Raw genomic sequence first — 13,053 nt, 5'->3', positions numbered from 1 at the left:
AAGCAGTCAGGGGTATGCTCCAACATATGGGGTCTGTGAGCTGGGACACCTCTGAAGGAGCCAGCAGATACTCTTAAAAGCAAACGAGAGGTCAAGAGGTAAATTTGGTCTTATAGATTGTCCCATACACTGGTACCACTGGAGCCAGCAAAAATTACATCAGCCTGCACAGTAAGCAACAATGATGCCTTTTTACATCTTCACTGAAAGCACCCGGGCACTTATATAGAGATTTCCAACCCCATATGTATGACAATTGCTTTGATGCTATGAGAAGACAATGTTACAACTCAGGATGAGATCCTGCTTCTCACCTTCATGAGCAGGGAGACAGAATACAGAAGTATCTCAGCTGGTCCTGGAGAAATGCAGGAGAGTATCTGGACTAGAGAAGAAATCCCATTCTTAAAATGTGGGTTTATTGCATCAGAGTGTGCTGTTGCAGGTCAGATTAACAAGGCTCCTTTTGCAAATGTTGATTTTAGTTATTTTGACCTTGGCAGGTACAAAAATTTTATCTGGAGTCTGCTGCAAGGAGTTGCCCCTCCCACAGATCTCTTTTTTTATTATTTAAAAAAAAAAAAAAAAGAGAGAGAGAGAGAACACAAAGATACAAAAAGCACCTGAGCTCCCTGAAAAAGAAAAACAACTCATTAGGTGCTGGATCCTTCAAGAAACCAGAATCTGGCGAGCACTTTGGACAGACATCCTAGCATTAGATTTTACTGCATGCAATCTGCCAAACAACTGGGATTTGCTTACAGCTGATTAGAATAGGAAGCTTGCATATTATGCATGTCTAAGAGGGAACATAGCTTGATCTAATGCAAAATAAGAAAGATACTCTGTAGCAAGCATAAAATGGCTGCTCTTGCATTTTATGAAGACATACAGCAATGACCCTGAGCCAAGCCACTTGAACTTTCAGACAACAAAAAGATCTTGCCTGTGTCTAAACTGTAAAGTGAACTTTACCGAATGCCTTTGCAAGCTGCCTGCACTCACAGATCTCAAAGCATTTCACAAGCATGAACAGCAAAGAAAGATCCTAAAAAAACACTCCCTTCCTACATCTCAAAGGACTTAATGAAGTTGAACCTCCCACTGCAAGTTGCTGACTAACAAACACCTTATGATAGAACAGAAAGAGCTGGAAAATAATGTAAAGAAGTCAACTGATGTTTCCCTCTACATTAAGATCAAGTATATCAGAACCATCCTGACAGATTTTAGCTAATTTGCTCCTGAGAAATGTTCCATAATTTCTGTATATAACCTGCTTAGTGCTCAACCATTCCTAAAGTTAGAAGGTTTTTCCTAACGCCTAACACAAATCTTCCTTGGTAACCCAAAAGTTACAGGCTTTTAGCATCTTGCTCATCCTTTCTTTGGTTTGGCTCAGTCTCCCAAGCAGGTAGTAGATATTTTACAGTTGAGAACAGCGAGTCACCGAAAGGTTCAATGACATCTCAGGGTCATAGGGACAGCAGAGCGTAACTCTCAGCACCCCTCACCTCTTAGCAGCCTGCGAAACAAACCCGAGGAAGACAAGCAGCACTCCCGAGCCAAGCGGTGGACATCGTTATATTGATGAGAAACTGATGTTCTGTTTCTAACAATGTACAAGCCTAATGGAAGAGGCCGAAAGACATTACTTCCTGCTCTGTTGTCAGCTTGAAAAGGGAGAAACGCAATGAATCCAAAACTTAAATCTCTTCCAAAGCCTTGCACAGGAAACTTAGATCCCCTATGGGGCTGGTATTAAGGTTCTGCTAGAAGACATAACTAAGAGTAATGGGATGAAATTAACTAAGAAAATTTCCTAACTGAATTTCAGGAGCTAATAGAGCTCTCATTTTCCCCAGGGAAGCCGTGGAAGCCCCAGCGCTCAGGAGAGCTGCAGTAATAGCGCTTTCACAATCGGAAGAATTTCTAATAACGCATGTCAAGACTGATATCGCTCAGGGCCAGAACCATGTACAGGGCTCCGCTGGCCCAGCCCGGCACCAGCTCGCTGGGACCACTGCAGAAGGTGCTTCTTTCAGGAGGGTAGACGATGCCAGGTCTTCTACAGCGCAAGCGTGCAGCTGATGGAAATGCAACAGGGACTGGTTTTGGCACAGAGATGACTTTTCTTGCCAACTTGGGTCCACTTTAAAGGGGGTCAAATTAGACCAGTTTGGCAGCAGTACCAGGGTAATACATTGCTGCTCCCTGGCAAAAATCAAATGACACCTCTTCCATGATGCCAGCACAACTGTCAGCGTGACCATGCTTTTAACCAAACCAGGAACTCATCCAACTCAAACCAAACAAAACCAGAACAAAAACAAGACCACCAAAAAAGCACCATGGAAAATTTGTACATCTTTTTGTTAAACTTCCCCTTCCCTGTGCTCTCCTGTCATTTGCCCTGAGCCAGTTCTGGCACACCCTCATTGCACGGCAAGCTGAACCAATTCAATAAAATGCAGGGGGAAATAAAAAGGATTTCTTTTTTCTGAACCAAGCTGAATTGGCTGGTATTTCAACCAGACAAGAAACATATCTGGCAGAATGCAGGGTGGCAGGAGCAGGGAAACCGAGGAGGAGGAATTGAGAAGGGCGATGAGACAGGATAGCACCTAAGGATGAGATGGTGACAAACTGTTAATTCAGCTCAGCTATATCATGAAACTATACCCTCAGTATCTTGGGAAATCTAAACCCATTTCTCTTATGAATAAAGTTGCCTTCGATCACAAAGCCAAGTGAAATACCTGACTCTGTTTTGCCATCTATGAAATGGGGATAATAGGTATCTGTATCATCTGGTCTTATTTAATCTAAATACATCTTTACAAAAGGATGCTTCAAGAGCACAGACAAGTTTTAAACTAAAAAACCAGACCCATAAAATCAAACCAAATAACCCTCAACCAGAAAGCAAAGTCCCTGCTCCCTAGACAAACTGAAATACTTTCAACTGATGAATTATTCATTTTATTTAGAGCAGAATTTACAGTTATTTTAATTTAATCTTTGGATAAAGCATATACTTAAAAAACAACACTCAACTCCCCCCTCCCCCCCCAGTCTTTAATGGCACTCAACAAAAGTGCCTTAAAACAGGTATACAGTCATTGATTCTGCTGCCAATCTTAGATGGTTTTTTTGCCTGAAAAAGAAGATAAACCTCAACTCCAACATATGATTAGAGGAGAAGCACCAATCACTTAAAAAAAAGAGAGAGAAACAGACAAGACAACACAGCTTCATTAAAAAAGAGAAAACCCTAAGGGAATTTTTCAATTCCGTAGTTCTAATGAGAGGGGTTGAAAAGAAGTAGTAAAGCAGAGAAAAGAAAAAAAAAATTATCTTTGGGACAAGACGTAACGAAGAACACAAAACCGAACCAGAATCAGACTTTCAAGTTTAACCTCAGGTTTTCACAGAAAGGACTACTGTAGTCTTAGCTGTGTTCCCAAAGGAGGGTAAGCCACACGACAACATCACCACACACAAAACTCAGCATATTTCATGAGCAGGAGGCTCAAGAAGAGAACAGGTCAAGGTTGAGATCACTAGCACAGCAGCGAGAGGGAGCTTGCACTGCAGTTGTCTGAACCACACCTAGTCTGCAGTTAAATATAGAACTTTACTTTCTGGAACTATTGCTCCTCTTAACCTTCAGAGCATAAATATTCGGAGAGATATTTCGAAAAAAAATAGAAAGGAGAGAGAGAGGAAGAAAGAGACCTGAATCTATTGTCCGAAATCTAAGCCTAGCGACTAATAAACTACCCTGGGAGAATTTCCAAAAAAGCAGTAAAGACTGGAGAATTGAATTACAGAAACCGCAAGCAGCATTCTGGAAATCCAGTATAAACCAATTAGTTTCTTTAATACACATACCCTGTATACAGACCGTTATGTACATTAGAGATTTAAGTATATGTGCTGGCCCTAACTCTAATCTTAATTATATCAGGTTGGCACCAATATAATAATTAATTGCACTGGAGTTTTTGTTGATTTAAATCTTTTAAAAAAAGAGAAACTAGCCCTTCAACTCTCACCCTTCTCATTCAGTTCATGGGCCAAATCCTGACCGGTGCTGTGCATTTTCAGTTGGAGAGCCTGCTCCTGGAAGCAAATCTCTCTAATTGTTGCAATCAAATTCAGATTCTTTCCTTGAAGTGCTCTCAGCTGGTTTGATACATCAACTTTTAGAGACTGCATTCCTTACCAACTGAATCCAAGTCAAAAGCACGTACAACAATTAACTGATATAGCAGCCCAAGACTTTGATCCTCACCCAAAAAATGTTTATGCAGCTTCGCGGCAACGTTTTAGAAGTTTACAGGAAGAAGTAGCTCTGCATTACCTACACAAGAGTTTCCATTAAGGTCTAGATTCAACCCTCTTATCTTCAGGCATTTAACTAAATCACTAAAGTTAGGTCTAATTGCAGAAGGCTCCTCTTTTGCAGCCAGAAAGGAAGGTGCATATAGCCCTCATATGAGTTGCATTAGTGGGATGGAATTGTCTTCTGGATCTCTATTTCTCATTGCTGAATAGCTAGAAGCCTAGATGAACGAGCGCTTTACTGAGGTTCCCAAATAAGAAGCTCAAAACTAGGTGCCTAAATCCCTGCGTGCACCAACAGCACATCAAGATACTGCAGGACATACAAACATAATGCAATTAAACTTGCATTTAATTAAGGAAAACAGTCTTTTAAACTGAGTAAGATGCCTCCACTCATAGTCAAAACTTAATCCTTCAGAGGCAAATGCAAATTTGGTAATGGTAAATGGCACCAGACCACATGCAATGCCAAACACCACTTTAGTGGGCCAAACATTTATTCCTGACCCTATGGCATCAAGTGAACCTGATCTGCTTGGGCCAGACAGCCAGGAGTCTGGTTACCTTCATCCGGGCTGCTGTTATGAGTCATAGTACGGACAAGCCTGGAAGACTCCGGCGACTTGTAAGTGAAATTAGTTAGCTTCTTCCTAGGGCTCCCAAGAGAGTGTTTTCCTCTCTCTCTTTCAAAACTTGTCACATAAAACAGCTCATCCTTACAGCTCAACTAGGCCTATTAAAGTATAACAGTTAAACAACCATATTCCCAACTTGCTTTATGGCGTAGTTTTATTGTCATACAAAGCTTTTACCACGGCTCGAGTTTACCGTGTTCTTGCCTCAAGTAAAACTCCTCAGCCATGTTTTCCAGTACCCACACACAAGGCTGTGAAATTCAGTGCTTGCGGTGACCTAGCAAGGGCTTTGCAAGTTAATATTAAAGCCAGGATTAAGGCAACGCGGCAGAAGTCTCCATTAAACAGCAGAATAAGAAGAAAACCCCAGCAGCAAAGACCTTACAGAGCACAAGACACAGCAAACAAAACTAAGAATGACAAAGAAGAAGAAAGAGGGTAATGAAAAATTAGATCAAGTGATTATGCATCCGCATACACAACTGGATGATTTCCAGTGTCAACACCGACTGGCTTCTTTCCATACACAAAACCAAATCTCACACCTTTCTAACAGACACATACCAAACCATTACAGGTTGCCTGACTTCTTGAGAGTATCACAGCAGAGACTGGCTTAGAAGACATCTGAAGGAGGAAAGGGTAGTGCTTGCTTGCTTAGCTTTCCCCTTCTGCTCTGTGTTTCCACAGCACCTAGCACAAAGGAGTCTAAGGCACTATCAAGATTGAAGCAGTAAATAATAGCAGTTATCGCACTTCAGGCCAGACAGAAACCAAGAAGGAAAACACCCATGCCCAAAGAGCTCTAATTCTACTTCAGAGAAACTAAGTATTTCACACACAGAGAGTTAATGAGGAGATGGTCCTGTCCTGAAGGTACACAGAGCTGTAACATTTTTGTCATCCCACATCCTGCAATCAGGACAGTCATACAAGCATTTTAAAGTGCTAAAGATCCTATACTGCACATCGTACTGCCTGTACAGAGGGAGACACTAGAAAAACACAGTCCCCTGTACTATCAGATTTCAGGACTTTGCATTAGTTGGGTCTAGCAAAGCAGAACAGATTTCAAACATTTACATTATTTCATTTGGGGGAACATACAGCCAAAGCTGAAAACATTAGCGCAGTGCCAGGACAGAATACGGAAACAAACACTTAGTTACTGGTCTCAGCCCTGCAAAGACTCCCTGATGGCCTGTGGCTACACAGAATTATGTCCATCTTGTGCGTAAAATGGCTTGGGTCCCTGAGGGAGCTCGCTATTTTGGTCTTAGCTTAGGCAAAAGGAGACACTCTCCTGCTCCTAATCAGTTCCAAAGACCCTTGCGCAAGCAAGAGGAAAGAGAAGCATTACAGAAAGGGCAAAAGCACATCCTAAAAATCTGCTGGCCAAGGACTCAATGGAGTTGCAAACCAGAGAGGAATGTAGCACACACAGTGTCATCTGGTGCTTTCATGGAAAGGAGGTTCCTCATGCTCTCCGAGGGAAGAAAACTCCTCCCAGACATTTAGCCCTTAACAGAAATAAGCATTCATCCCTAAACTATGTTTGAGTTCACTAGCCCTTTTCTATTATACAATATTATCCACAAAAGAGACATTACTGTAAGCAGAGGGAAAGGCAAAGCACATAGGCAGCCAGGAGATCAGGCTCAGAGAGTGCTTCGTCTCTGCAGGACTGAAGAGCTGGGAGCTCTAATGATCACCTGCCACTCTGCATATGTATTTGAAAGATCCACTTCGCTCTGTACTGTTCCCAGCTCATGTAAAAGGGTTGTAAGAGCCTTTTTGGACGAGGAATCTACTGCTTGTTAGGCAAAGTTCTGCATCCTGAACAATTATAGTGCTGCCAAAATGCCAGTATCAACTATAAAATAACATGATACATTACGAGGACAGATCAGTAAATTGGGAAAAGAGAAATGTAGAATGTAAAGAGTATGCAGACCCCGACCAAGTCAGAGCTTGGATTAGGCTAGAGGGAAAGCTTTCTGCAAAAGCAAAGGAAGAGCTGAACACTCTCAGACTGAGCTAAGGACAAGATGTCTTAGGGGCTACAAAAAATGAGATATTGTCCAAAGCAGTATAACATTTTTTCAAACAACAGAAGGGGTGAAATATCTCCTCCTACTCTATCGTCTAGAATCAAATGATTACACTTGGCTTGCGTGATGCTAAAACCCATCCATGAAAATGAAGCTGGTGTTCACCAGAACAGAAAAAAGGATACTTGTATTGGCTTTAAAATGCCCATCTCCATAACCCCAAAGTGACATACCTTTCCATAACAGCCAGGCACTCCTTTCTCCACGTGAACCGACTGCCTCGCCGTAGTCTGAAGGTCCCAGAGGTAGCTGTGACTGGGGGAGGCGTCTGTCTCCATTCTGGCTCTTCTATTGGGATAGGAGCGGGTCTCATGCTTAACGTAGCCCCTAAGAATAATAAATACTGTGTTTCCTAGTGGATTAAAAATCATGCCCATTTTCTCACTCCTGCTCGTGAAAAAAAGACAAGACAGATGATGAAACCATTCAAACTAAAAAAGTAAAGCATTATCAAACAAAGACACCTTAAAGATACACAAAGCCAGCTAGAGTTCCCATCCCCATCCTCCAAGCCAGAGAGGTATCAGGTGGCCATGGAAATCTAAGGGAGACATAACCCCCTTAGAGCTGATAGCCACTTAGGAAAAGCTGTCCTGCCGTCATCAAGAGGAAAAGTGTCTTACAGAAAGGGCGAGCTATGCCCCAGCAGGGATTTATTTAGGTTGTGCTGCTACCTCTTCTGCCACGAAATGGGAAATAGCAGGTTTCTATTTAATTGTACAACAGTCTCAGGAAGAAAAATGTAAATTTATACCAAAGGTATTTCGATGTGTCCGAAGAGCTGAGTAAATACTTGAAATAGCTCCACCGATAGAAACACACCCTGTGACCTGTGCAAACACGGGCTCCTGAGTGCCAGGTTGCCTGAAAAAGTCACTGAAAGCAGATTAACATCACACCTTTCCTCTTCTGTTCCCCTTCTATGGACATATTTCTCCTTTCAAGAAGCCTGAGCTGGAAAGCATCAAGCAAGAGACAGGACTTGGCACAATGCCCTCAGGAAAGGCCCTTTGAAACTTACCCCTGACTCCTTCCACAACAGCCCCTCAGTTAATAAATCAAGATAAATCAAGACACACTGGGAAACTGATCTTTCATATATCCCTTAGTGAGGATGGGAACCTGGTATAGGACATTAGTACGTAAAACAGGATATGTTCTGAAGGACAGCTTTGTGCTCAGTGACTTCCCCTGGAGGGAAGAAATAGCTGTTCTTGTGTGCAAAAAAATAAAAAAACCCACAGTCATATGAACAGATAAATCACCACCTATATCCCATATGCATACTGAACTCAACTGGAATTCATGCACTGAACCAGCCTGGATAGATCCAAGAGAAGCAGGCAGCTCTGCTCACAGGAGGAATACAGTATTATGCACACGTAAAAGCAGGGCTGAGACAGCAAATCCCTCTGGGTAAGCAGACTTGCTCAGAATGGTTAGGATTTAATCATAAAAACATACTGTGTTAGTGAAACGACACCGCTTGTTTAATTTAAAACAGTAAAAGGGTTAAGGGAACTTAGAGTTTAACCAATAAACAAATTCCTACAGTTAAAAAGCAAGAAATTAGCTATTTATGCATTTGGCTGTGTTCCTTTCCAGAAATGCACAATTAGTATTTTCCTTACTGCCAGGGACTTGCATCTGTGTTAGGTAGCGGAGCCCAGAATAATTTAAAAATTTTACCTGGGAGAAGTCTATAGGAAGTGAAGTCCACAATCTCTGCCTTGCATGCACAACGGATGGCGACTCTTACTAATTCCCAGCTAACGAGCCTACACAGATTACTTAGTTTTATTGACACATGAAATATCTCCTATATTGCCAATCTATTGGGAGGCCATCTCAAGGGAAGTTCCTTATCTACATACTTGTACAGTTTAGGGGTCTGGGTCAGTATCAAGTTGCTAGGCTTTAAATACACTTTAAAAACTAAAAACTTAAAAATTTAAAAAAGAGGCCGGGGAGAACAGCACAAGAAATTAGCTTTCCCTGCATTGTCTTAGCAATGTACTTTCCCTACCTGAGGATGTCATTTCGCAGGGAGAGTATAGGAATATCAGTGATGCCTAACATCAAGGTAAGAGACGCAGAGTACTTCCATTAAATTTGCCCGAGATTTTTCAGACAAAGGTTGGGAAAAAAAAAAATCTGCATTTAAAGCATAAATTTGCTCCTGCTACTGATACATTCACTTATTGAAGATAAGACGCTTTTTTTGTTTTAGTAGCCTTGCTAGATCAATTCACCTATTTCTCTTTTCTATGGGGTAACATCAATATCAGCAGCAGATAAGAGTGAAGTATGCTGAGAATTACAAGCAAGTACCCACCACTGTTCTTGCACACACATAAAGACAGAAGCATCTGAATGCATACAGAGGCCCAAAATGTGCTTGGATGTGTGAGTGGCACAAGCGGTGGACATACGCACTGCTGCCACATTCGATAAGGTAACTATGGAGCTTTTCTTCATCCCTCTCAATTAAGTGAGCACTGGGAAATCCCATTTATTCTGCTGTTCCAACGCTTCATTGCAATCTTCCAACCACCCAGCTCCACTTCTTTACAACTTAGTAAGTTACATCCTAGTTACTCGGTCAGATTCTTTTCACAAATCCCTCAAACAGCTTTTAAGAAGAAGTGAAACTTCTCTCTTGAGCAGAACGAGTGGAGCAAATGCAGTATAAGATTTTCATCTTAGTATATGCATCAAAAAGCAAGACATCTATAAGGGGTATAGAGGTGAACCGTCTGGGAAGAACTCCTTTCGCAGAGAAAAATGAAAAGCGACATCTCTCACTACCTGCCAGTGCTGAGCACCTTTTGCAACAATACAGAACTTTCTTTGTGCAAGCTAGTATTTTCTCAAATGTGGGGTATGACTTTGGGGATGCTGCAGGTGGGTTTTGGGGAGAGGAGGCAAGAGCGGTCCTCTCCAACTGGAATGCAGCTCTACCTCTGTACTCAAAACGCCTCATGGTGAAGGCCTGCCTTCTCTCAGCACACCCCAGACACTATCCTGAAGAAAGAGCATTGCTCCTAAAAGCATCACATGCAATCGCTGATCCACATCACATGTCTCAGAGAGGCCCTGCCGTACAGAGGCCATGCACAGAATGGCTGGAGCAAGCCTCAGGCCATCTCCCAGCTCCAAAAAACCATTTAAGTAGCAAGCCTTTGCAGCAAGTACCTATCATATATTATACTGATAAGAACAGATGTCGCACTTTATTTTTAGCCAGCCTGACCTGAGATCACATGATAAACACCTTTCAGTCACTACTGAGCCAGGCTAGATTTGAATCAGCAGCCTGCACAGCAAAAGGTTCCCTACAGAGCTCATTGCTTGGATGGAAAGGATCAGAGCAGGGACTATTTTCTCTGCAGCTCTGTAAAATAGTAAATCACCAACAATACATTTCCAGTGCAAATCTCGTGGGACATCCAGCCCCTGATTTTTTTTTTCTTTTTTGGTAGGCTTTTCTTTTATAGCTAAACAAGAACTGCTATGGGAATAACACAAGAGATGCTACATCTTGATAATAACTACCTTTCTTTTTCCCTTTTGTTCAAGAAGGAAGAGCACATGGTTTTCTCCAAGGTGACCACAGCTGCCTTCCTATTACAGAAGACTGGCAGAAATAAATATCCAGCCTAAATGGAAACAGTCTGTATCCATCTGTAACTTCAACACATCATTTCTAGGTGCCAGCTTCAGTTTGCAGTACACAGAGGCAAAAGACATGCTAAAGTTACTCCATAACAAACTTTCCACATTGCCCAAGACCCAGTGCTAGCCAAACTAATCAGGCTAACAACTACCAGTGTAAAAAAAAATTGTATTTAATTATCTATTTTAAACCCAGAGGCTCTGAAAAAAATAATCAGTACATTGTAGGACTCTGCACTCATATACTGGCTTCTGAAACATATACTACTTATCTACTGCTGAAATGCTCTCAGTCGTCTGCAAAACACAAGAGATGTGGTACCAGTCCAAAAAAAGCCTGATCTAAATTAAAAGCATCCCTATTAATTGGATTAAAGACCTTCCAAACACTAGCATTTAGCACTGCCTTCTTCCCTTCAACAAAAAACTGCCTGTCACCCTAATTGGCAACTGTTTCTAGAAAAATTTACAATCACTGGTACACTGGAATTCACAGCATTGCTACAAACTCCGACATAACTCCTACCAGGAAAATTCTGATCAAGAGATTTTTGAGCAAGATTATTGCATACAGTAAGAAAAGTGGGGTTTTCTTCCTGATGCATGAGACTTAAGTCTCTTTTGCTATGTTCCAGTCTGCTGTTGCCTGAACACCCACCAAAGATAGGAGAAATATAGAAAGTACCCATGCAAATAAGCAATCAAAACCCAGCGAACAACAAACAGCACAGTCAAGAGGCCAAAACAAGCTGGCAAGTAACAAACATGACAGAATTGCTGAGTCTCTTCTGTATAGGAGCAACATCTAGCAACGTCTCAAGAGCAGCAACGTCTCAAAACCGCCCTAAGGCTCCACAACACAGATTTCTTTGGTTCGATGATGTAGGACTGCTTGTGTATGATTTAAAGTGTTATATAGCACCATTATACATTTGAAAAAGGAAAAATAAAATCTCTTTTGATGTATTTATAAGTCAACTTTTGTCCCCTATATTATTAGAAACTCCTGGTTGGGTCAAGTATATAAGCATAGTAAAAGACAGCCCCTGCTGTGAGGACCTTACAGGCAAGGCAGGCAAATCATACACAGGAAAATGGTCTCATCTTTACCTAGGAGATGGGAAAGCGAGGTGCAAAGGTGAAATGATTTGCTAAGAGTCATGCAGAAAAACGGGAAGAGCCAAGGAAAGACTACAGGTCTGCCAAGTGATCTCCAGTCCTTTCCTCACAAAACAACTATTCTTTCTTTACAGTTCATAAATTGATCATGTCTGATGTCCTAGCCCTTCAAAACTGTTTCAATTTTAAGCGAAAGTTTTCTTTCCATTACTACACAAACAAATTCAGTCAGAAAAGGACTTACTCTGAAGATCCAGTTTTCCAAAATAAGGAATTAAAGAAATGGGGGAACTAAAAGTTCCCAAAGACCTCACTTTGCCCATTGGTAAGTCAAATGCGTAGGTGCTTCTGCGCAGACCTGACTCTATCACTCAAAGGAGAATGACTGAGATTTTATTCCCAGCAGCTGGAATCGGAAAAGATGGGATATATGAGACTAGAAAGCGGAATGTCACTTCCTAGTAAGTGAGCGAATAAATGACACATGCCGGTCATTTAATCTCTTAAGTTTCTTCAAAGGAGGACAACCTTTTACACTCTACAGAGAGTGCAGTGATGGCATCGCTTCTTTGTGAACATGGCAGGAGGCTCTACTGATTTCCTCATTTTCTGACTATAAAGAAGGCAGCAGAACGGCTAGTCGAGTCTACTACTGTAAGTAGCCTCCAAAACTTAGGCTCCAAATTGGTTTTGTAACAGTAATTTAAATCCAGGATGCTTTGGACAAGGTTGGTACCTTCCTTAATACACTGTATACACTTGCAGATATGCATGTTGATTATTTCTTGGCTAGCTAGTCTGACCTGCAATATAGTAGATGGCAATAATTCAAAGCAGTGGATTATCCTACGATAAAGAACACAACCATTTTCCTCAGGCAGACTTTTCCAACAGCTACGGGAAAACTGAGAGTTCCCCCCTTTACCTCAGCCTCTAAAAAGAAATCAAATGTTATTTGGCTCTAAAGGGAATTTAAGTGCATCCAAATAAGTCCCTTGGCGTAGGCAGAGCCATTTTGCTTTTACACTTCTTAAAAATGCTGTATAAGATCTCTCATTTGAAAAAAGGTTAAAGTCAAACAACCACTCTTCAAGAAATTTTTCCATGTGTGTATAAAGAAAAGTGAACAAGACCTCTGCAAGACAGTGCATCAGAAAAGTAGA

At 41.5% G+C, this 13,053-nt stretch overlaps 1 protein-coding gene across 16 annotated transcripts in view; it reads right to left on the bottom strand.

Annotated features, from left to right (window-relative positions):
* HMBOX1 (homeobox containing 1) overlaps positions 1–13,053 on the bottom strand; it is a 123,988-nt gene that overhangs the window by 38,600 nt on the left and 72,335 nt on the right. For all 16 annotated transcript variants that reach the window (XM_072858232.1, XM_072858240.1, XM_072858243.1 and 13 more), the window contains one exon: positions 7,270–7,423. In XM_072858232.1, coding sequence (XP_072714333.1) covers positions 7,270–7,423 — 154 coding nt within the window. The remainder of the gene's footprint in view (positions 1–7,269; positions 7,424–13,053) is intronic.

Source organism: Ciconia boyciana, chromosome 3 (assembly GCF_034638445.1).
Source record: "Ciconia boyciana chromosome 3, ASM3463844v1, whole genome shotgun sequence".
Taxonomy (NCBI): Eukaryota; Metazoa; Chordata; class Aves; order Ciconiiformes; family Ciconiidae; genus Ciconia; species Ciconia boyciana.
Note: the sequence above shows the minus strand (reverse complement) of the source record. Positions and strands in the feature narration are given on the sequence as shown.